This window comes from Phocoena sinus, chromosome X (genome assembly GCF_008692025.1).
Source record: "Phocoena sinus isolate mPhoSin1 chromosome X, mPhoSin1.pri, whole genome shotgun sequence".
Lineage (NCBI taxonomy): Eukaryota > Metazoa > Chordata > Mammalia > Artiodactyla > Phocoenidae > Phocoena > Phocoena sinus.
In genome coordinates this window covers 18,792,374-18,818,596 of record NC_045784.1, presented here as the reverse complement: position 1 = coordinate 18,818,596, position 26,223 = coordinate 18,792,374, and the positions used below count along the sequence as shown (strand labels likewise).

At 41.3% G+C, this 26,223-nt stretch overlaps 1 protein-coding gene and 1 pseudogene across 1 annotated transcript in view; one reads left to right on the top strand and one right to left on the bottom strand.

Annotated features, from left to right (window-relative positions):
* PHEX (phosphate regulating endopeptidase homolog X-linked) overlaps window positions 1–26,223 on the bottom strand; it is a 198,222-nt gene that overhangs the window by 49,616 nt on the left and 122,383 nt on the right. The window contains 3 exon segments of the mRNA XM_032619721.1: window positions 2,449–2,507; window positions 12,052–12,155; window positions 21,101–21,178. Of these exon segments, the coding sequence (XP_032475612.1) occupies window positions 2,449–2,507; window positions 12,052–12,155; window positions 21,101–21,178 (241 nt within the window).
* LOC116747480 lies at window positions 9,176–9,648 on the top strand (annotated as a pseudogene).

Below are 26,223 nucleotides of genomic sequence, written 5' to 3'. Positions count from 1 at the left end.
CAGAGGCACTGACATCAGGAACGTTCCAGTTCTTGGACGGGTGGTGGGTTCACAAACGTATATTTATTTTCTCATATGTTTTCTTATATACTTTGTAACTTTATGTGTTCTAGCATGTTATATATAATCTGTTGCGTGTACAAAGTAAACCATTTTCTTTTAAAATAGATAATTTAAAGAATTTTCTATCACCCAGTAAGTTATTCCAATTGATATCGGTATAATTCGTGTTATATGAATATAACCTATATTATTATAAATAGTATTTATAAGTAATATCTAAAATATCATAATTTCCCATTAACACATGCAGCTTACTTCTCAACTCAGAGCTATAGAAAAGCATCATGTTGTATATTTTAAATATATAAAATTTTTATTTGTCAATTATACCTCAGTAAAGCTGGGGGGGGTGGAGAAATCAATGGTATTTTTATGATAATAATGCACTGCCAGCTAACTGTTTTCCTGTTCACTACTCTCCCAGAGCAGTCCGGCAGAGGCTGCCATTCTCCAAGGTGGCCACACGAGGGCGACTCTAAGAAGGTGTGCCTGCTGGGAGTGGGCTGTCCCCTCTGACCAGGGAGTCCTGTCAGGATGAGGGCCAGCACAGAGGACCTACCACAAGTGGGTAGACAGGAAGCCTCACTGAGAAGGTGTCATTCAAGCAAAGATTTGAAGGAAGTCGGAGCGCGAACCACTTGGATCACTTGGAGAAGTTTTCCAAGGCAAAGAGACCCCCGAGCGCAAATGCCTGTAAAGAAGAGTGTCTCATGCTCTAGGAACAGGAAGGAGGCGAGCATGGCTGGAACAGAGAGGAGATAAAGGCAGCATCATAAGAGGCCTCGGGGCCATTTCAAGTAATTTGGCTTTTATTCTGTGTGAGATGGGACGCTGATAACGGGTTCTGAGCAAAGGAGGGACATGAGATGACTGTAGGACATCTTAAAATGGCTGTGATATTATATTTAGAATAGACCAAAGGGGGATAAGTAAGTTCAGAAGCAGGGAGGCAAGCGAGGAGGCTATTACAGGGGCTCGGGGGGAGACGGTGAGGGCACAATCAAGGGGAGCAACTCCTTATAAATTCCATCTCCCGCGCTCAACAAACAGCTTAGAGACATGCTTAACACCATGAGATTAGAGGTGCTCACCACACGAGGGAGTGAAGGGGGGCACCGGAAGACACGCAGCAGCAGCCCGCCCTCCCACAGCAGGTCACTGGCAGCCTGCACTCGGGCTCTGTCATTCTCGTCAACGTCTTCAGGCTTTTACTACATGTGGATGTACCTCTAGACAATATATAGAACTGTTCTGCATGCTTTTGAACTCTATTTATATGATATCATACTCCACATATTTTTCCAAGTTGTTTTTTTTCACACACACAACCTATTATTTGTGAACTTCATCCACGTTAATACATGTCACTCTGGTCACTCATTGATCGCCACTGTCTGGCATGCCCTTGTGTGAACATGACACGTTCTGATTCATTCTCCTTTGGAGGGCCACATAGGTTATTCCCCTTTTGCTGCTATTGTAAACAACACTGCTGTAACCATTCTCACGTGGGCCTCCACATGTGCGACTTCTCTAGGGTACTGCTTCCCCAACTATGTTAGACTCACCTGGAGGGCTTAATAAAACAGTTTTCTGAGCCCCACGTCCAGGGTTTGTGAACAACAGGTCTAAGGTGAGGCCCAAGATTTTGCATTTCTAACAAGTTCCCCTGGGACTCTATTGCTAATAATCATGGGACCACACTTTGAGTAACAGCATTAGTGCACATGTCAAGAGCTCAAGTGACATTCACAGACACGCGTGCCCATAGCTGGCTTTTCTAGGTGTTGCCCAATTGTGCAGCAAAGTGGGTGGACCGATGTACATTTCCACCAGCAGTATGTGTCCCTGTCGCCAACATTTGGTGCTGTTAGATTTTTAATTTGTGCCAATCTGACCTTTAATAATTTTTAACTTATCATCATAGTTATAATTATGTACCTAATACATGTAAATAAAAGACACTCAAGACTTTACATCCCAGGATTAATTAGAGCGTTTCAAAGCTTTTCTAACAGCTTCTAAATTCTCCCCAGCTACCTGATCGTTTTTCCCATCAATCCTAGTAATAAATAAAACAAAAATCAGTAAGACCATTATGAAAGAAAAGTGGAAGCTTGTTCCTTTTCATGGCCAACATCACTGCAGTTTTATTTACTGTAGCTGTTTTCTTTTTAACTTAATGGTTATATAAAGCTTTTTTTAAAAAACTTATAAGGTAATGAGGAAAATTGGACATATGGGTAGGGAAACAAACTTCCTTCACCAACATACCTGGTCACTGCTGGGAGGAAATAAAGAGTGCCCTACTCTTAAGTCACAGTCATGGAAAAGTTCCACCCATTTTGTAGCACATTAACAAGGAGACAAGGAACCAGTACTCACGGATCTGGTTGGTGGATGCGCTGTAGAAGGCATTGACAGTCGTTGGATTTGTAAACCACCTGTAAACAGAGAAACAACCACCACCAAGTGACCATCATTATCCAGGCAGGAGGGCAGTGAAACACATACAATGTGGCGGGATTTATTAGCAAATAACCAGGGAACAATGGGGAAGCTCGACACGCAGGGAAATTATCACCTCAGTTTAGGGTTATTGCTCTGCTCAATGAACAATCTCATCCTAAACTGAACATGCCTGGTTATTCACTGTTACTAACGCAATGTAAAAAAGCACCAGGGCTTCTGAAACAGCTTTAATGAAAAATTCTAGAATCTAAAGGGATCTCCCCACAGATGGAAACACAGCAACAAGCTGATGTTTGCCAGGCCCTGTTCAATGGGTCCATGGGACAGCTGAGTTTTCCATGCTGCATCACCTCTGACCTGTCCATTAAAGGTTTGAGTTTGGTGACAACATAGAAGTCCATGTAAAGAGAGATAATAAAGCACAACCACAGTACCTAGAGGGTCTGCCTGCTCCAGTAGAAAGTTTACTGATTTAAGCACCAAAAGATCTAATGGCTCATCCTGCCTCTATCACTAACTAGCCGGGTTGTGGTGGAAAAGTGGCCTATCTTCAGTTTCAGCTATAAAACTAAGCTATGGCATTAAGATATCTTGGGAGTACCTTCCAGCTATGAAGAGTCTACACTGCATTTTAAATGCACAGGAAGTTACTTAGATCAGACTCAGCAAATTTCTTCTGTAAACAGATGGTAAACATTCAGTCATTTCATGGACCAAGAGGAAAAATCAAGGACATTATATAGGTACTTCCATAGTGAGAGAAACTTTTCTATAAAATTTTACTGATGAAAGTCAAAATATAATAATCTAGTACAGGGCTTCCCTGGTGGCGCAGTGGTTAAGAACCCGCCTGACGATGCAGGGGACACAGGTTCGAGCCCTGGTCCAGGAAGATCCCGCATGCCGTGGAGCAAGTAAGTCCGTGCACCACAACTACTGAGCTCGCACACCTAGAGCCCGTGCTCCGCAACACGAGAAGCCACCGCAATGAGAAGCCCCAATACCACAACGAAGAGTAGCCCCCTGCTCACCGCAACTAGAGAAAGCCTGCTCGCAGCAACGAAGACCCAACGCAGCCAAAAATAAATAAATAAATAAAATAAAGTTCCCTTTAAAAAAAAAAAATCGAGTACAATTTTTGGTAATTCAGGCCTAGTAATGAGAAGAATGAAATTCCTTAGAGGCAGGAGAATGTTATGCTTTGAGGTTCAAAGTTAGTGCTTCCTACCATCAAATCAACCACAGACATTTATCTCTAAAGAGCACTCGTAGCTCATGGGCTGTACAAAACCAGGCAGCAGGCAAGATTTAGCCCTCAAGCCATAGTTTGCTGACCCCTGACTTAGATGCCTGTGAGTTTCAGGCACTGCTGTTTATGATTAAAACCAAGCATTTGTCTTAAGGTAAACTGCTCAAAATAAACTTCTGTAAATCCCTTTTCAGAACAATCATTTTACCAATTTATGTCTAATAGAATAATTATGTCAGACTGATAATTTATGTCAGACTAACATGAAACTGGTAGGAAATCCAAGTGTGGGTTCTAGTTGGTCCACCCATACCTTCTCCCCTTATAAGGAAGCCCATGACTGTCGTCCTATTATTATCACTAGTAGTAGTAGCAGCAGCAGCTAACATTCACGGAGCGCTTACCACGTCCTATGCACCTTCTAGTCATAGGTTTTCCCCATAGGAACTACAGGAATTATTAGCCTATCTCACAGGAGAGGACAATGAGACTTACAAGCATTATATGCTCGCACAGGTCTAGTCTGTCCGACTTCAAACCAGTTCTCTTAAGCATTATATTATACTGGAGACATCACTGGAAATCAAAACAGAGTGCCTCCTCTTGTCAAAGCTGAAACCTGTACTCACTTCCATAAAATGTATATTCTTTTCCTTCAAATTTAGGATGAGTATTTCAATAAACCCTAATGTTTGACACACACTTACTGGCTGGCTTACTTTTCTGAGGAGAAAAGTACAGGGAAAGCACTTTTATTGCCCTAATGTCACTACCTGTAGTAGGTAATATTATGGCCCCCCCAAAAAAATGTCCATGACCTAATCCCTGGATCCTGTGACTATGTTACATTACATGACAAAAAGGACTTTGCAGATGTAATTAAGGTCAAGAAGCTTAAAATAGAGCAATTATCCTAGATTATCCCAGGTTGGCCCAATCTAATCACATGAGTCCTTAAAAGTGGGGATCCTTCTCTGGCTGGAATCCTAGAGATGCAACAGGGGAGAAAGTCAGAAGAGATGCTGCAGAACGGGAAGTCAGAGAGATTCCAGGGGTGAGAAGGATTTGACATGCTGTGGCTGGCTGTGACATGCAGCTGCCACGTGCAAGGAGTGGGGAGAGAGTCCTCTAGGAGCTAAGAGTGGCTCCCAGCTGACAGCCAGCAAAGAAGTAGGAACCTCAGTTCTACGATGAGAATCGAAGAGGATTCTTCCCAGAGGCTCCTGCTAAGAGCCCAGCCAGCTGTCACCTTGACTTCAGCCTTCTGAAGACTGCAGCTGAGAGCCCAGCCAAGCCATCCCACACTTCTGACCTACAGAACGGTGAGGGAATACATTCGTGTCGCTCTGAGCTGCCGATAAAGCTGTGGTGATTCATTACAGCAGCAACAGAAAACTAACACGCAAAGAACCCAGCATTTGTTATGTCTGCTCTCTGGGTCAAGAGGGGAGAATCCAGGTGCCTCTCAACATGGCTTCTAAATGACATTGGACTGAACCATAGTATGTACCAAAGGTGATGTGTATTCCTAGAGCTCATCTCTTCTCTTCCCATCCCTCCCAACTCCCCTCCCTTTAGCAAAGAATAAACTTTCAAAACATTAGGCTAAGAGCCATATGTAGGAACAATGCTTCTAACTTCTGACGGACAAAGGCAGACAAAACAAAGAAATCAAACAACCAGATGGAGCCTGATGGGGCCTCTGAAGTTTCAGCAAGAATTCCTAAAACATCTTATACAAGATGCATGATCTCACCTTTCCTGACTTCTCAGAGCTCCTGCTGGCTCTAGGACATGTTTGGAGCCCTGATTATACCCAGAGCTGATACTAAGTAGCTGCACTAACGGAGCCTACCAGTTGGGATGCCTTTATTTCTTCTAATTGGACAGTTCCCACACCAAGCCAGCCGTTAAATATCTTGTACATCTCCCTGATTATATCTGAGTTTATTATATATTTAGTTTTACTATTCTCTAACCTAAGCCTACCTGTGCTGGTTTTAATACGTGTTTGTAATTTTTTTTACACTCCTCCCATTAAGAAGTGGACTCTAAATTCCTCTCCCCTTGATTATGGGCTAGTCTTGGTGACTCACTTCTAAAGCATAAAATGCAGTGGAAACGACACCACGTGACTTCCAATGCTAGGCAATTAAAGGCAATACAAGTTCCCCATGGTAAACTCATATTCACCCTCCCTCCTTCTTTTTCAGGAAACTTGATCTTCAAAGTTTCTGGCTCAGTCAGCATGCCACAAAGAAGCCCAGTACACATGGAGAGGCCTAGTAGGCCTTCCAGGCAGCAGCCAGCACCAACCACTAGACTAGGAGAGGAGGCCTCCCATGTGACTCCAGTCCCAGCCACGATCTGACTGCAACTACATGCAACGCCATGAGCAAGAACCACCCAGCTGCACCTAGTGACCACCAGAACCGCGAGAGAAAAATGAATAATTACTGTTGCTTTAATCCTCTAACTTTGGGGGTGGTTCATTATTACACAGCTCATTACAGCAAGAGATAACTGAAACACTGAAAAGCTGGCTGTCCACAGATTAAGTCCTACCCAACGGGTTGAATTTTCCCAGAAAAATGTTTTATTTGCCCAACACAATGGCTTTTAAAAGTACCGAACTGGAATTCCTTTAAATGAGGCATGCAATCACTAGAACTGGAATTCCTTTAAATAAGGCATGCAATCACTAGTTCTCTATGGTCTCCACCACTCCCTATCATTTACACCTGTCTAGGTCAATATCTGTTACCTGGCTGGGCCGTGAAGGCATATGAGTTTGCACAACTTACCTCCCAACAAGATTTTAAGTTCCTTATGGGCTAAGACTATTGTCCAAGTGGTATATGCTGAGCAAAAATTCATTAAATTGGGCTTCCCTGGCGGCGCAGTGGTTGAGAGTCCGCCTGCCGATGCAGGGGACACGGGTTCGTGCCCCGGTCCGGGAGGATACCACGTGCCGCGGAGCGGCTGGGCCCGTGAGCCGTGGCCGCTGAGCCTGCGCGTCCGGAGCCTGTGCTCCGCAACGGGAGAGGCCACGACAGTGAGAGGCCGGCATACCGCCAAAAAAAAAAAAAAAAAAAAAAATCATTAAATCTATTTAAATGAATGTATTGCTATGTATACATCTACTTAGATAAACAAAGAGTGTCATTCAAGTGCTTTAAATTCTTTTTATTATGTCTTTAGGGTGTTCCTGCAGTCTGTGTTTGGGAAAGGATTTAGTAGATAAGGTAAGAAGAGGTCTCATATAAATTTCAAAAACATATGGAGATGAAATTATACTGGACAATGGATACATAAAAAGAGTGTGATGATGAAATGCAATAATCTAAAGCAAAAGACACTGATACCCTGATTTCTTTGGACCATATAAAATAGATATACATCAGGCTAAAGTTTTACATTTTACCTATTAACTCTTAAAGATAGTCTAGGGAATATGGAATGGAAAAACCGTAGAGTATTTATTGCTTTATTTCACATATCCTGTAGATTGTATCCATCCCATTCCATGCTGTAGATAATTCTGGGCAGGACCATAATTTGTATAGACATTTGATGTATTTTTACATATTTTTCAGAAGATAGAGAAAAAAATCCAGGCATGTTTGGTCACAGTAGAATGAGAGTGAGTTAATAGGGAGGCTGGCTTAAAATCATTTCTGTCAAAGAAAGAGGATCCTGAGGGAAAGAAATTACTTTTGACTCAAGCTGAGCAATGAAGTAAATCCTCTATTTTTAAGCAAGCTGATGAAGTGACAATTCTGAGAACCAACCCCTAAATATGTACCTTCAGGGATGACTACCCAATTAATTTCATTCTTGCTGACATTTCCCATCGTGTTAGAAACTTCTTAATGCACATTAGTGCAGCTAAAATGGATTCCATGAGAATGAAACATAAAGGGTGTTTATCTCCTATACCCACAAAGAAGCAAAATGTTATTTCAGAGCTTTATGGAAATATAACCAGGATGTGCTGTTCAAAGTGAACTAGTGTAGTGGAGCTACTCCAGAATCATCCTCATTCGATTAACTCATGAATTTTCAGACCTAAAAGATGTCAATTAAAGTCGAAGGGTATCATAAAGCTAAAATTCCCCACAGTGCCTGAAAAAGGACCCACCTGAAATTTCTTCTAAAAAAATGACTATCACATCACTTTACCATGCAAAAAGAATCTTAAATTTCCTAACATTGCTTTCCCTGATATAGACATATGGTCTGAGGAATTACTAGCATTGCACTGATTTTCATTCCAGGAGAACTCTTCCAGAAATATTAACCAATTTAATGTCCTTGTGAAAGAGGTATTTGTTTTCATTGACAGAGAAAAAAAAGACACAAGTCACACAGTTTGCTTAAGCCCACAGTCAGCCAGCACTTTTCCAAGGCATAAATATTAGAAATAGCCAAGGCCATTAGAATCTTACAGCCCATCAGTATTTCAGGATGATGTTAAAAGTGACACATTTAGGAGTTTTCCAATTAGCAACCCAGGCCTTGCTACACACCCAAATGAATAATGACATTCTGAAATTAAAGAATTAACTTGGCAGCGTCTCCAAAATAGAAGAATCCCTGAGAAGACCCTGAAAGTTCACAAAAATACTGGTGCGAAGTTTGAATTTTTCACAAGTTGCAAAGACAAGAGTTTGAACTTATCTGAAGTAGACCTGAAAGGGCAGGATGATTTACATACTACATGTAGATGCTCACTGAGATACTGGAAACTATCTGAAGTCGTGAGATTTGAGAAGCTGGTTTTAGAACCCTAAATCTAAAATTTCTATTGAGTAATTTAGGCTTGGAATGAAACAGGCAAGATGGACTGAGAGATACTGTGACAAGAGGAGAACATCAAGGACAATGGGGCAGGTGGCTTCACATCAGCTCTCTGTCATTTCCAAAGAAGTTCTAAAGCCTTCTGCTTTCTTCCTTTGGGCTTTGGAGGGGAGTCACGGATAGGCCAGGGGAATGGCTCAGCTTTAGGCCTACTCCTTAAGGTCAAACACTTTTAACTTACTCCGTAGGCGCATATTGTAAGAAGATGTGAAGGGCAGAGGGGCAGGATGGCGAGATGGGACCCATGGCTAAGAGGGAGAGGCGGTAATCACAGCTTAAGCCAAGGGAGGGTAAAGGGCCTAGAGTTTTTCTAGAGGCCAGAACAGAGGAAGGAGTTGGAAGAGGGAGTAACGAGAGACCCATAGGGCATAAAAAGAGCCAGCCAAAGATCTGGAGACCAGAATATCACACAAGGTGAAAACATGGGCCATGAAAAAAAAAAAGGGCCATGGAACTCAGGCTTCCAGCTCTGACACTATGAAAAGGTCAACAAATCCTTTCCACAAAAGCCAAGTATACCTTTGCCCTGGCTGGCAGCTTGGAGGCCGCAGGATGCCTGGAGTTACTGTAAAAGACGGGAACCAGCGGGAGTTCGTCAGAGCTCTGGCAGCCTTCCTCAGAAAGTCCGGGAGCTGCAAGTCCCTGAATGGGTGACGCTGTCAAGCCGGCCAAGCACAAAGAGCTCGCTCCCTATGATGAGAACTGGTTCTACACACGAGCTGCCTGCACAGCACCTGTACCTCCAGGGCAGCGCTGGGGTTGGTTCCGTGACCAAGATCTATGCGGGGCGTCAGAGAAATGGTGTCATGCCCAGCCACTCCAGCAGAGGCTCCAAGAGCGTGGCCCGTCGGGTCCTCCAAGCCCTGGAGGGGCTGAGAATGGCGGAAAAGGACCAAGATGGGGGCCACAAACTAACACCTCAGGGACAGAGAGATCTGGACAGAATCGCTGGACAGGTGGCAGCTGCCAACAAGAAGCATTAGAACAAAAGATGTTGGGTTAATAAATTGCCTCATTTGAAAAAAAAGTATAAAAATGGACCAAACTGTCAACAAACAACCATTTTAGGGCCCTGGGAATTGATCAAAGGCAAACAACACATTGAAAAATGTTTAATTTTGAAAAACTGCTACAACTTAAGAGGAAGTAGAACAGGAGTCTGTGGCCTTCTTGCCTGGGACTACTAGCCTCCCTCCCAGCTCAATCAGCAAGAACTTATTTTGTCAGGACAGGGCTGGCTGGAAAACCAGCAGCTTTGCTGCCGCAGGGGGTGGAGGTAAAAACTTGCAACTATGCCAGCTGGAAGTGATAAACCCGGTAGAAAACAAACGAGGACAACCCACAGCTTTGTGAGCCTGCAGTTACAGCTCCCATTGCGGAAAGTGACAGATCAGCCAGCAATTTAAAAGGGAGACAGTGGAACTGAAAGAGTCATAGAAGAGTGAGATCAGCTCTCCACACATCCCTGGCTGACTGGGAAACTAGGCATGTGTACAGGGGAGACCCAAGAGAGCCCAGGAGAAAGTAAACTCCAAGGGTGACTGGGAAGGGCTGGTGACTGAATGCACACCCAAGCCCCACGCAGATCAACTGGCAGAGGGCAGAAGCCCTACAGGTTCAAAGTGTCTGAGCACAAGCTCTGCCCTGATCCCTGGCTGAGGACTAAGCTATGCAGATTCAGGGACAACCTCCATGAAGTGAGGCTAAAAAATAAAAACGAGAATTTAAAAAATGAGTAGACATCTATGGCCACATACTGTAGCAGAGACAGATTCTACTGTGTTTGTCCAGCAAAGTTACTTTTTAAAAAGCCTCAGAAAAATAAATCAGAATCCACAGGTGCTACATTATCCTAAATGTCATTTTCAACAACGACAAAAAATGATGCTGGAAGAAAAAGTGTAAAGAAAAGCGATCAATAAAAACTGACTCTGACTGAGCCCACATGTTGGATTTAACACACAAAGACTTGAAAGCAGCAACTGTAAATTAGTTCAAAGAATTAAAATAAACTGTATTCAAACAATTAATGGAAAATATGAGGACAAAGACAACAAAGAGTTGTAACAAAGAAATAGAAACTATTTTAAAAAAACAAATGGAACTTCAGGAGTTGAAAAGTGCAATAATCAAAATGAAAACTGTACTGATGAGTCACCAGCAAATTTGAGAATACAGAAGAAAGAACTGGTGAATTTGAAGACGGATCAATAGAAACAATCCAATCCGGAGAAAAGAGAGAAAACAACCTTGGAGAATTGGGTCATATCAGAACAGAGTAAGACCAGCAGGCAGAAGAGAAAGTAATCTAAACCTGAGCTGAAGAATTTCTCAGCTGTAAGCCTCTTGTTCATTTTGTAAAATGGGGATAATAAATAGTACCTACACCTCACAGAATTGACTAGAGGATAAAATGAATTAAAATATGTAAGTCACTTCCTGCAACATTATAAACACATAATAATTTTTAGTTGCTATCATCATCATCATTCACACTTTGCTAGGGAAGAAAATCATGACTGGCCCTGACCCCAATAGTTCCTAGTGAAACTTCCCTACCTATAGGAAAGGTTCCTACCGCTTGCTGAGAAGAGGGATATAAATCATGACTGCTACTGAAGGAAAATAATAGAGCTATCAGTTCTTTGACACGCATTACCTAACAAAGATCCTATAGTTACTTCATAATCACAGGCATACCTCGGAGGCTGTAGGTTCAGTTCCTGACCACCATAATAAAGCAAATATCACAAATTTTTTGGCTTCCCAGGCATATAAAAGTTATGTTTATACTATATGGTAGTCTGTTAAGTGTGCAATGGCATTATATCTAAAAAAATGTATATACCTTAATTTTAAAATACTTTATCTCTAAAAAATGCTAACCATCATCTGACAACACAGTGTTGTCACAAACCTTCAATTTGTAAAAAACGCGCTGTCTGCAAAGTTCAATACAGCCAAGTGCGATAAAATGAGGTATGCCTGTATACAATTACTTCTGCATTTGTAATCATACTTTACTTTTTAAATATTTGGTTTTTAAGATATTCAAAAGTTTCTGCCTGAGTGTGAAATTCTAGAGAAATTTGCTTATACATATATTCATAACAAGGTCTAGAAATGATTTGAACATTTGCATCTGAGTAAGCCTTCTTTTTATGTGTTGACGCTAGGAGTAGGGTAGTCATAATTAGACTGAACAACTGATTCATATAATATCAGGAATAAGAGTTGCCAAAACATAACACAAATTTTGCCAAACAAAAATAACTGGCAAGCCAGCTACTCTGACTTGAGGGGAATTACAAAGTTTGATCTAAAGAAACTCTACTTCCCACCAACATATTTATCTATTTCACTTTTTTTTTCTTTCTTTCTTTCTTTTTTTTCTTTTTCTTACTCACTCTGTTTTTGGAACAGCTTTTCTCAGCCAGAAGAAATCAGTCTGTGCTAAATACTTGCGGGTTTGCAGGACGTTGCCGAAGTAGTCAGATTCTGAAAACTTGACCTGAATAAAACAAACCACGACCATCACTGTTCTAAGTGCAGATAAAAGATGGCTCTGAAAAAAAAGACTTCAGCGCACAAATGAGCGCGCAGCGGAGACGCTGCACTCCTCACATCATCTCTCAGCCATCACCGGTTAACCCAGTCTTCACAAAGCCATGAAATTTAATCTCGCCATGAAATTTAATCTCAGTGATTTTCTTTTAAAATAAAAAGCTCAAAAATCAATACGGTCGTTTCTGGATGACAGTAAAAAACGAGAAGCTGCAGTAATTTACAATGCATTTCATTTGCTTTATAACTGAAAAATCTACTTTAGCCTTTACAGAACATATTATCTTAGGTTTGAAATTTCTTCGCCCACATGAGTCCTTGATCTTTTCTAAAAATGTGTACTTTATTTATTTGTCACGTAGGTTCTTCTAATAACATTCAGTTTATTCAGCTGAAACCTCGTTTAGTTCACAGATGATGATTTAGTCAAATGTTAAAATCTAATTTACTGTAATCAGTATTTGTTCATGAAGGAAAAAAAAATGAAAGTGATTCAGACTTACTTTCTACCCTAAGCACAATGGAGTCACTAGAATAGTTTGTTTATTAATTGAAATTTTCTATCAACGCTCAAAAAGTGCTCTGGTCACTGAAGATTCATGAAATTACAGAGGCAAATCATAGATTATAGCTTGCATGGAAAAAAAGGAAGTTGATGGCTCACAACAGTGTTGTCTATTAAAATAGGGAGAAAGACATAATTGATTCTTGAGTTCCCTTTCTTTTTTTTGGAAGGAGAATGGCAGACAGTTTTAATTCTATAGGCACTCTATCTACAAAAGTAGCAATACTTAACCTAAATATTGTAAATAATATCCATGTAACAGTAAAAGCAGTGGTTTGTAGTGATCCCTAATGCTTTGGTTTTAAAATATATTACTGTGGCAAATAAAATTGAAAAAATACACATTTGAATAAGCAAATAACCAAGAGTAATCATATTCTTATTAGCTGTAATATTTCTGTAAATTTAAGCCATGATACTCTTTTAAAAGCAAAAATTAAAATATGGCAAATGAAGGTATATGAGACCCACAGGCATCACACTACAGATATGAATGAATATACACAACTTGACAGTTACAGACTTGACGGCAGCCTATGTGTTGGCCAGTGTCTCGCTCAGGTTTATCTCTTCCCTAACATATCATGGGTACTCATTTTGTCTGCAGAGTAACTTTTGTTAATGACTCATCTTAGCAATCTTTCCAGGGGACCAGGCCAAAATATAAAGAGAAGAATAAAATAACAAATGGCACAGAGAGAAAGGCAGGAATGAAAGTATCAATTCCTGGCATCTTCGGTGTTCTCCTTGGCCAACAAGTTACAGAGATGAGACTTCAAACTGTCCCTCCCTCACTCCTCTTAGGGGAGGTGGCTGATGAATAAATCGTGGTATAATCACATAATGGAAAACCACACAGAAGTCTAAACAAATGGTCTGTATGTGTGAACATGAAAGAATCTCAAAAGCAATGCTGAGTAAATAAGACAAGTTGTATGTATTAGAGAATTTAAAAATTTTAAACTCATAAGACAATACTATATGCTGTTTATGGGCACATACCTATGTAGCAGAAGCATAAAGAAATGCATGGGAATGAGAAACACTGAATTCAAGAGAGCGTATCTAGGGAAGGAGACAGGCAGGGAAGAAGGACATTAGGTCAAGGAGGACTACACAAAGAATTTCCAATGTATCTGCTTTATTCATTTAAAATGTGTGTGTACATGTATACAGCTAATATGGCAATATGTTTAATATTTGTTAAAGCTAGAGGTGTTCAAAATACGATTTTACATACTTTTCTGATGTTTGAGATGCTCCATAATAAAAAGAAATCTTACAATCGATTGTATTTTAGGTAGATGTTTATACTCAGCCTCAGAAGAAAGAGAGTAAGCTCCTTGTTTTAAGAAGCAACCCTAACTAGCAATTCTAATGTGTTCCCGGATCACACAGTTTAAAGATGTGTCCAGTGTTCAACCTTTTTTCAGCTTTTGCTCCGAAGACAGCTCTGCCAGAACTTTCAGAATATGATTGTAACTGACAGAAAATTCAGATACGTTCTTGGGTTCAGAGCGTGCTCCAGAAACTTCTCCCAAAGGAATTTCCTTCAAAAATATTAACTTTTTTTAGACGCAGACGTAGAGAATGGACTTGAGGACACGGGGAGGGGTAAGTGTAAGCTGGGATGAAGTGAGAGAGTGGCATGGACATATATACACTACCAAATGTAAAATAGCTAGCTAGTGGGAAGCAGCTGCATAGCACAGGGAGATCAGCTCGGCGCTTCGTGTCCACCTAGAGGGGTGGGATAGGGAGGGTGGGAGGGAGACGCAAGAGGGAGGGGATATGGGGATATCTGTATACCTATAGCTGATTCACTTCGTTATACAGCAGAAACTAACACACTATTGTAAAGCAATTATACTCCAATAAAGATGTTAAAAAATATATTAACTTTTTTGTACCATCAATGGGGTCAGTTGTTACTTCTAGAAGAGTCTGCTAATAGTGGTACTTTCCTGTTCCATTCGAAAACAAAAACTTGACATTCAGGTTGTTCTACAGACATTAAATGGAAAACCACCCAAAAATTTCCTAAAGAAGAAGAGTTCCAAGTCTAAAACAATTTAAAATTTATCCTTCTAAACATAGGTAAGATGTTGGCAAATTTGTAATCACTTGCCTCTGAGTTTTGCTCCCCATGACCATTTTCATGGCTATGGTAGGACCATATTTATGTAAAGTATTTTTAATTATTAAACTGAGCATAGTTTCTATTTCTTAGCCTGGTTCAGTTAATCTATTTCATTTATTTAATGGACATCACAGGTAACAGGGGACAATTTTTACTTTTTCCTGTAAGACAGGTTAAGTGTTTGGGAGTAAGAAAGGGCCAGACGCTGTTATTCCCATATGACAGATGGGAAACAACGATGGAGAGATTATGGAACCTGGCCAAGTCACACAGTCCAAATCATTAGGCTCCTACTTCAGTGTTATGTTCATTGGTCCTAATAAGAAAACTGGTGATTCAACAAACAAGAGTACAGGGAAGGAGGAGGAGAAGGTAAGAATTACGAGTGGGAGGAGAAGCAGTGATTAAATAAATCAGGGTACAGTTTACTTAATATCAGACAGCTGTTAAAATAACGGTAATGAAGGCTATGGAAGACAAGGACAAAACAATATGTTAGCCGCAAAGGTCAGTATACAAAATTATATATAAGCATCAATTACAGCTACACAAAAATAGATAAAATAATACACTAAAACAGAAGTACATACTATTATGTTCAAGTACCAACATTCAGGGACTTTTTCACTCCTTTTCTCTATTTTTCAAATTTTCCACCATGTGATCATACTTTGATAATTTCAAATATTTCAATAGGGCCTTGAGTGAGAAAAAACTATGAAACCTAGCAACCATCGGGGAAGTTCTGCTTGTTGTAGAGACAGCAACAAGAATGAATGTGCATGAATATTTTAGAACCACTTGTAATCTTCAAAAAAAAATGTTTAAACTGTGAAAGCGACAATAATTGGCTCAGAAGTCTCTTGTCCTTTCAGTTACTGGTGAAAATCTAGGTCAAGTTGATAATGACTTTCAATCAATTCCACCTCCTGACTTTTCAATTGAGTGACCTTTGGGGAATTAATTGGGGCTCCCGTGTCATTTAGCTGTCCAGATCATAAAATTTAGGGGAATCTGACTTTCTCTTTGTGGAAATCCTATCCTAGATGCCTAGCACAAACACAACAGACTAAATGGAAGAATAAAGCTATTACCCTCCCCAAAGGTGAGGAACACATAATAAGGGCAGAACAAGGAAATGTGTTCAGCTTCTCTGTAGAACCAGTAAATACAACTTGATAAGATACTACATAAGCCAATAGGAAGTATAGATTCTAGAACACTTTTTAAGCTAAATCCATTTAAACATACTCAGCGATATATCCAAATACCTCTAAGAGAGATTTTATTTTAGGCACCCAAAGAACTCTGAATACTTAATGTAATCCAGATTTTAGAATTATGTTTTCCCTTATTTAAATAGCAAAGTCGGACCTCCCTGGTGGCACGGTGGTTGGGAGTCTGCCTGCCAGTGCGGGGGGCGGGGGGGTTCCGGGCCTGGTCCAGGAGGATCTCACGTGCGGAGATCCTCACGCGCGGAGATCCTCACGCGCAGAGATCCTCACGCGTGGAGGGGCTGAGCCCATGCGCCACAACTACTGAGCCTGCACTCTAGAGCCCGTGAGCCACAGCTACTGAAGGCCGCTCGCCTGGAGCTCGTGCTCCTTAACAAGCGATGCTGCCACGGCGAGAGGCCCACGCACCTCTACGAACAGCCACTGGCTACAACTGGAGGGGGTCCTCGCGCAGCGGCGAAGACCCAACGCAGCCGAAAATTTTTTTTAAAAGTATTTAAATAAAAAAACATATAAATAGCAAAGTAATACACAAGATTGCTGTGTTTAGATGGCTTCGCCGTACGTAGTATGTAGTATACATATATACACACCTACAATATGGGGTGGTGTTCAAAATGTTTAACAACCTAAGTACACAGAACACTGTGGAAGATACAGTTCCCACAGGCATTCACATAAGGGTGACTCTGAGGGAGCACCAACTAGCACACCAACCAGGAACCAGATGAAACCAGATGCCCTGCTGCCACCACCGGGGGTAAGGGGAGGTCTTGGTCTGCTGCAGCCAGTGGAACACAAAGATGGGACTTCGTGTCCCATCTCCGTGTGCGGGAGTTACGGAGGACTGGCTAGAAAGCCAGTGGGCATCAGTGCACCTCCCTCCAGTGCCCACTCTTGCTCTCCATGGTCATGGGGGGTCAGAGATCACTTGAGAGAGCTGGCGGCAATGCTTCATTTTGGTTTTTTACCAAGTAGTACAGAATTATTTCGATATTTTAACAACTAGTTTTTCTGGAGCATTCCACCTAAATATCACCTCACTCTTGCATAGTGGCAGCAGCACCCTCTGTCATTTATGCACACAAAAAACATATACACACATAAACACATAAGTGTTCCACTAGCAAGAGCAGACCAAGACCCGCCCCAAAGAATATTATGGGGGTTCACATATTATATCCATCTCTCCATGCGCATACTTATGTTGATGTATGTGTCACTCACCAGAAACATTGATCTTTTCTGAAAAATTACCCACATCCAGTTCTCCTAAGTAAATGGAGGCCAGCTGTGATTCTGACTTTAGCTCCTACTGCAGTTTTCCATTGGTTTTCACAATGAGTGACGTGCCTAATAGGGTCAAGTATTTACCTACTGTCTCTCAGATACATGCCCACCCTTTTACTCCGTTCTATAATATAATGCTAGGCTGTGAATCTGAAAACCATGTTTCCCAGGCTCCACTGCAGTCGGCTTCCTGCCAATAGGAGGCACTGGCGGAAATCCGCAGGTGGCAGGAGGGGAAAGGATGCTGTGTTTTTTCTCTTTCATTCCCTCTCTCTCCTCTTTCTTCTTCCGACTATGACTCTGGAAGAATCTTCAGCCCCTCCTCCACAGGCCCAGCTCTGCTCTGGAGTGGCAGTTCCTCATCTGCTCTAGAAAGCAATGGTACCACCACCTCCTCCCTTTTGTGTCCCTAGACACAGGGGTGGTAACTGCTTCCTAAAAAAGTTATTAATCTCTGGTTTACCTCGCCTTCCTGATTTTTGCCTTCCAACCTATTTCCTGTATTACATCTCCTCTCTTTGAAATACCTGATGCGGTGTGGTTTTCCTGGCTGATACAGAAATCTTCCCAAAATTGGTATCAACTCACTCTTGCATCTGTCTCCATCAAAGAACAGTGAAGGTACACCTTATAAGGTTTGTCTGAACGTGGACTGATGCCTATCTTTTTAGGCTAGCTAACAGGCTTTCCTGCATGCTACTGGGGGCTCATATAAAGGGCACATCCTTTTTCTTGTTCTTTTCAAAGACTACAGAAAGACTGTTGTTCAGCAATATTTTACTGGGTATCTCACTTTACCCTGTCATCCTCAGAAGAGAAAAAAAAATTGTTTTCTAATTCTTTATATCTGCCTCTAAGTTCTTTTCCATTTTCTCCTATCTCCATAAGAGCCCAACTTGAGTTTTCAGCCTTTCCCTTGACCTTCATCTAATCCATTCTCCAATCTCTATCCTCTTTCCTTTTGTGTGTGTACCTGATGAATCACACCTTCACTTGCATCAAATAAAGTAAGCTGTTTTTCATTTGTAACAGCCTGTCATGCTCAGAGTTTGTATTACCAGAAATTTCTCATAAGCCCAACAGTAGTCCTTATCTACATATTCCTCAAAACTGAAAACACAGTCCCACTGTGTATCAGCAATACCTTAGTCCTTTTGCTATTAACCTCGGTGACGCTATTACTATCACATCAAGCATCCTTTACCTAGTTTCCGGTTGGGTTTTATTCATTTTCAGTTTCTGATCATGAATGTATTTTCACTTCATGTATTTGGATTTTTTTCACTGTCTTTTTTAAACTGTTAGAAACTCCTGGGTGTAATTGTGTCTGCTTTGGCAATGAGTTGGGTGAAAGCCGTTTCTTCACAAAAGTACTTAAAAATTTTGGTATATAATGGCTTCAGTTCAGGCCCTGGAGACATGAGGAAATACACCTAACACTGCATCCTGCTGGGCGTCTGGTTTCTTTTCACAAAAGATACTACATTTACTGAATCGTTAAATTTGGGGCATTCACTTTAAACAGCAGCAGACTGCCAACAAAACTTGATCAACTAAACACCGTGAGTGAGCCCTGAATGCTATCTTATTTGATTAAGGCCTGAGACTGTTCCATCTGTAGAGCCTCTTAAATCAATTTCAGGCACATGGATACTGCATGTGTTAATTCGTAATGACCTTTCCAAACCAAAATAATTTACTATCATAAGTGAAAAACTGAAGAAGCCATAACTAACACTTAACAGTGTGCTTACTCTGTGCCAGGGTCAGTTCTACATACTTTAAATATGTTAACTTATCTGATCCTCATAGCAGCCCTATAAGGGAGGGATTATTACTATCTCCATTTTGATATGAAGAAACTGAGGCACAGAGAGGTGGCATAACCTACCCTAGGTTGCACAGCTAGGAAATGGCAGAATGGGGATTTAATTCCAGACACTTTGATTCCAGGGTCCATGTTCATAACCACTACACCAAACTGCCTCTCAAATTCTCACCCGCATTCTTTGAGTATCTGCCAATCACATGTAATTATCCAGGTTCTACCGCTGAGGTACTTTGTGCCCTGGTGATGCCCTTCTTAGCAGCAATAGTTCTCATACTGATAAACAAAGTTATAGCTATCATTTATGGGGAGACGACTTATGTGCCACACATTATGCTAGGTGCTTTTACATTTATATAATCTCATTTAATCTTCTCAAAAATACTAAGACTTGGTTATTATCATCTCCAGTATCCAGATAATCAAAGTGATGCTAACTGAGGTTAAATAACCTGCAGAAAATCAAACAACTAGCCAGTGGAAGAGGCAGAATCACTTCTTCGTCACTTAACAGTATGACCTCCCTTCTCTTCCTCACCCCATCCCAACCAGCTCTGGGAAAGCAGTTCCCAGCCACTCTTCAACTCACTCCTCTGTTCCTCCAGCAGAGCTGCCTGACAAGAACCCTGCAAAACCCCTTCTCTGATTACAAGTAGAGCTTCCTGGGCCCAGATTTCAGTCCTGGCTCTGACGCTTGGCACGGCACTGAGGAAATCACCCAACTTCTTTGAGTCTCTATGTCCTTTCCTGCAGATGGGGATAAACACCATCTATTTCACAGGATCAGTGTGGGGCTTAAAAGATAATGTACATGAACGTGGCAAATGTGTCAGTATCTTTAATTATCATGCTAATAGTGAGATTTTTCAGGATCAAAACAACGTATAAATGGGTTGTGTGAGCTTTGGGATACTGTGAAGCACAATTATTTTCCTCCACAGTAACTGGATCAATACTTTGGAAGGCTATATCTTGGAGCCCAACTGAGAAACTTTCTAATTAATGCTTTCACTCACTTTTGAATAATTTTATAAAATTCCAATGTTCATCTATAAAGCTAGGATTGCTTACAGATATGCAACTTATTAAATCACAGTTTCAGGAAAGAGCTATACCTCAGAACCACTGTTATTTAAATGAATTCCAAAAAAACTACTTTTTCAAGAAAATCTAGTGAATGATAAAAACAGGGGTTTTTGTGAGGAAGAAAAGTTCTTTACCAGAACTATCTGTAGGAAGGAAAATAACAGTGGTTATGATTAGAAAGGCCTGTAATGAATGCATCTACTGGAAAATATATGTCCCAAAATACTGGAATAAAAAAGAATGACTATTCCTCCATCAGTAACTTACTGCAAATATACAATCCAACTCACAATAAATTATAGAGTCATATGTATATGCACTTAGTTTGTCAAAACACTCATAAAGTTTAAGGAAGTTAACTTCCAACAGGCAAGATTTAATATGAATGAAGCACATAGAGACTGTTTAACAACAAACATCATACATTCACCATTAGAACATGCTCGCTAATTGTAAAATACTCGATTTGCTTAATTCTTTCCTTTATGATCAATGTAGACCAAATCCAAGTCCATTTGCTTTATGGTACGCACTCAGCTACACATTCTTTCTGACACTTCCTTTATTTTGAATCTGCTCTAAATCTTGTGATATGCCTGGCATAATGAGGCTGATATCTAGCCAAGGAATGAATCAAAAGTTGGTGCTTTTTGGCACCACCAGATTTAACTGCCTGGACTTGGGTTAGCTGAAAGGCCGAGGCCAGTAAAACTTGCCCGAAAAAAAATACAGTAAATTTAGCACTTACTGCCTTGAGGTCTTCATTAACATGAGTATCATTCATTATAAATTCAGGATAGCCAACTTTTGCCAAAACAGCTCTTGCCTATAAAAAGGAAAAGGAAAAATGATGTCAGAGTTTCAGCACTTAAGTCATTAATAATCAAAGGACAGAGGAATGCAGCCTTCATCTGAAAACTCCGTTTACTGAATATCTATTATATGTAACCGACTGTGAAGGGCAAAAAAGAAAAAAAAAATCTAAGTTAGTCCCTGCCCTCAGCATACTAAAAGCACAGTGAATGTAGCAAATAAGTATATAATACAAGATAAATAAAGGTTTAGATATAGACAATATTGCCTATAAATAATTTTATTTATAGACAATATTGTTATCAAAGTCCATAGCAGAGATTATTTCCTCATGGGGAAAAGGCTTAATGGAGAAGGTGACCAAACTGAGTCTTAGAGAATGGATGGGATTTCAAAATGCAGAGCTGAGAGGAAGGACAGACACTCCAGGAGAGCAAACAGCAGGGGCAAAGTCAGGGAGACGAGAAACAAAGAGCACGTCAGAGAGGTGGTGAGCAGTTTCCCGTAGCTGGAGAAAGCACAAGGGGTGGACACAGAAAGCAATGCAAGAAAGCCAGCTTTGGCCACGTCACAGGGATTCCTGAATGCCATGCGAAGAGTCTATATTTTGTTTTACAAACAAGAGAGAACTAAATATTTTTAGCAGGAATAAAATGAGATGAGTCACCCTCCAGCGAAATTATCTGTTCAACTCCGTGAACGATGGCCAGGATGCCGGAAAAATTGGAGGTAGGGAGTCCAGACTAATTTAAGATGCATCACAACCATCCTTTTGATAGACATACTACTTATTCCCTGTTTTACAGTTTATAGGGAATGGATAAAGGAAAAATAGGCACGCACAAGGAGCCTCCACAGCAGGGACTGGCAAACTATGGCCTATGAGCCAAATCTACTCTCTGCCCCGGCTCCCCAGCCCAAATCTGTTTCTATAAATAAAGTTTCTTTGGAACACAGCCACGCCCACTCATTTACATGCAATCTATGGCTGCTTTTGCACTACAAGGGCAGAGTTAAATAGTTGGGACAGAAACCCTTTGGCTCACAAAACCTCAAATATTTACTCTCTAGCACTTTAAAGAAAAAGTTTGCCAACCCTTGCTCTCAAGAAACTTTGTCTCTCTCCTCTCCCCAGATTCAGGGTTTCACAAAAACAAAAGAACAGCTTACTCAAAGAGTAAGTACAGTGTCAGGCCTCTGCCCAGATCCCCTGGGATCCCTTTTATCACCTCAGCATATCCCTCCCCAGCATCTAAGTTCTTTTTCCTTTCTAATGGCCAGCACCTGAGACTGAAGGCCTGCCCTAGGGCTACTAGGACACCTTGCCTGCACTCAAAACAGTTTCCTCCTGGGAGTTTATCTGCCGTGGGCCCTGCTTCTCTGCTGCCATCCCAGCAGCCCTCAGCCAATGACTGCCTGTAGCAGGAATACGAAAGTCCAGCTCCTTTGCTTCAATTCAGGACACAGTGTGAGGTATAATTTGCCCTCTGGAGTTCCCCACAGGATCAGGCTATCTGAGACTTCCCCTGAAATGGCACCCTGGTCCATCTCTCACCCTTCCCAGCCTGGCTTCCCTCATTCCCTTGCTGGTTTCTCCTGGGAGCACTTGCTGAATAAATCATAAATCACCTGCACACAAATCCTCATCTCCAGCTCCGCCTCAAGAAGTCCCAACATAAGACACCAGGCAACCCCAAACACATCGGTTTTATTCCAGCAAAGCAAAAACCAGTGACCTTTGTGCACTGCTCTTGGCAATGAGTTTTTTCCTTCAGTCCTTTTCAATTTTCCTCACTCAAGAAATAAATAGAATAAGATAGTATGTTTTCCTTTATCTGCCTTGAGATAATTCAAATATTAAGTATCAGCAGAAACTTGAAACTCAAGACTCAGAGAGGATTTTACAAGTGCCGCAGGACACAGTCATAATGGGTTTTGCTGTTCCAGAGCCTCAAATATAGCACAGATAAAATTTTGCCTTTAAAACCCTGTGAGTTACACTGAAAGTCTGATATGACCCCGAGAGCAGATAACCAGTGGTTACAACTCGCCCCAACACCAAACAATACATCATATGTCTACAGGTTACCTCGTTCCAGATTGTTCTGTTACTTCCCTCGTATTTAATTCCTCACTATACTTAGCTCGCCACAAGTCATATACATAATAACTATAAAAAAGAGCTCCAGACAGTCTCAAAAAAAAGAAAGAAATACACAAGCTGAGTCATCCACAAGTGTTTTCTGAACACTGGTCTTTCCGGAGCATGTTGGTGAATCATGGATTGCTTTTCAAACCTCACTCTCTGGGACCCCCACTGCACTACAGAGCTGCACAGAGTATATTACCTTCTGCACTGTATATGCAGGTCACTGAATCCTTTTTTATTATTTATTTAGCAACACCACGACTTGAAGAGAGCCAGAATGGTGATACAAAGAATCTCTATTCATCTAAGAACACAAAGGTAAATAATACTAGTAGCAACACTGCCAACGTCTGAAAAGAATACTCTTCTTCCCCAAAAATGTGCTGTGTTGTTATGCCTCTATTCAAACCCAAATGCTCCTTCTGCCAGACAGTCTGTTGTCACTTCCACATCATCCCACCCCACCCCGTTCTACATTCTTCCCTGAGAAGCCTCAGAACTACATCTCCCAAAACCCCATGGGACCTGACTGCAGGTTAGACTCTGTGAATGAGAAGCACTCATAGGAGACTGGAAAAGTAGAGGAGGAGACACTATTTCTTCACTCGCTGCTGGTAGCTATGGGCAGGCACATGGGCATCTGCAGACAGCAGATAAAGAGCTCTGCCAGCAGCTTCCAAGCATTCTCCTGAGAAGAGCCCTTTCGTGTGCGGGCAGCAGAGACCATTGGTAGGCTCTGCCCTCCACTCCCCAGCCCTCCTGATGATTGCATAAGCCTCCAAATCCCCATATTAAACATCTTTCTGCTTGACACACTTAAAATGGCACCCATTTTCCTGAATAAACTCTGATATACCCTTTAAAGCAAATAATGATCACATCACTTTTTAATTTTTTCAGAATGGAAGAAATGAAGCACCAAAAGCTTGATGGCTTGTGAAGGGAAAAGCATTAGTGAAGCAGGCCTGAAATCAATTACTCCATGGGTTATAAGGACAAGAAGGAAAGGCAAGTTCCATTGCAAACACTGAGAGAACAGTGGGATAAATAAAAAACAGACTGCATGTTATATCCTGCAAGAAATATTTCCCAGTCTGCTTATGGCTGATCAAAAACTCAAGAGTTTTCCATAACCAGTGCATGCATTTCTATCCCTTATTCACAAAGACCTCCAGAAAGGGCTGCACATGACAATCGGACCTTCTTCCTCAATAAAGGAGGCTCAAATGATCTTCACTACCTGTGTGACCCTGAGCAAAGTACTTAACTTTTCTGAAGCAAATACTGCCTATTATATATCCAATATCCACATTCCTGTCCCTTGCTTACTATCAGACCCCAGTTCTTCTCAGGATGGCAATGGACCCAACAAAAAACAGCTGCATCACCCAACTTCCTTTGCAGTTACAGTTGGCTACGGGATGAGATTTTGGCCAATGACATATAACCAAAAGTCCTTGTTGCACTCCCAGGAATATGTTTTAAAAGACGAAGCTTTTTTCAGCTGGCATGTGTCCTCTGCCTGCAGTCCACAGTTTCTCAACCTTAGCAATATTGACATTTGGGGCCAGGTAATTCTTACTGTGGGAGCTGTCCTGTAGACTGTAGGATGTTTAGAAGCATCTTTGGTTTCTACATACTAGATGCCACTAGCAACACCACCTCACAACTCGTGACAACCAAAAATGTCTTCAGACATTGCCAAATGTCCCCTAGGGGCAAAATTGCCTGCTGGGTAAGAACCACTGCTTTAGCCTTTCCTCTTCCTCCTTCCTGCAATACTGATGCAATGGCAGAGATAGGGCAGCCATCTTGTAATCACAGGGTAACAAACAAGAGGAAGAAATTGACATGCTAAAAAGGGTGGAATGAAGAGCTGGGTGCCATCTGGAGCCCACCATATCAGGCATGAACTGCCTCCCTTCCCCGTCTATGACATGAGGAAAATAAACCCCTATTTGTCTGAGGCATTATATATAATGTTTTCTACTAGCTGTAGCTGAATGTAATCCTAACATGATCTCCTTTTCATCAGATACAGCCTGAGGGGAAAAAAATAGTACCTATACTTCATTGGTTTGTCTGCAAGGATTCACGAAGACATTGCACACAAAGCACTTTTTTATGCCTTGGTCCAGAGTACATGATGAATAAATGTTGGCTGTAGATTATACAGAGAAAGGAGAAGTACGACTTCTTCCAAGGATCTGGAGTAACACTGTTCTGTACCTATTTGGAGGGTCTTTTAGGGGAACCCAGACCAGATTACATCCTTAACCAAATACCTGAACTCCCCTGGGGAATAATGTCACTCTTTTTAGTCACAGGTCAAGTAGTGAGAGAGGAAGGCTGTTGAAGCAACCCTGTGATCAATGGGGAGACACATGTGCCCATGAGATGCTTGGAGCATGGAGGAAGATTTCCTGAGCAAAGCCAGACTCTAAGTATGAGCCAGGAGAATCCAGGCTATTCAAATCCCCCCGAAAGTCTGAGGACTCTTCTGAGGGCCACTATTTGCACACCTCAGAAAATGGACACAGGAAACACTATGAAAGCTGATCTTAGCCAAGATCAAAGCAAAGGTTGCCTTTAGCATTCACCATCTTGGTTTCTGTTTTCCCTTCCTTTCTCTTGCCTGTATCCATTCCTCCCAGTACCTAGCAGGCCCTGTGTGTTCATACCACTTGCTCTCTGATCATACCCCAAACTGGCCTTTCCTCGGCAATACACTGTGCCCCAAAGTCATCTCCCCCTTCGCTCCTCATCCATCAAAACTGTTATTCCCTCACGGCAGCTAACCTATTAGCTGTCATTGGGGCCTCAAACTAATTTATAAGATGTGAGTGACTAATAGCAATCTAATGTATTAACTCAGGAGAAATATCTGTATTTAAAAGAGTAGTTCATTA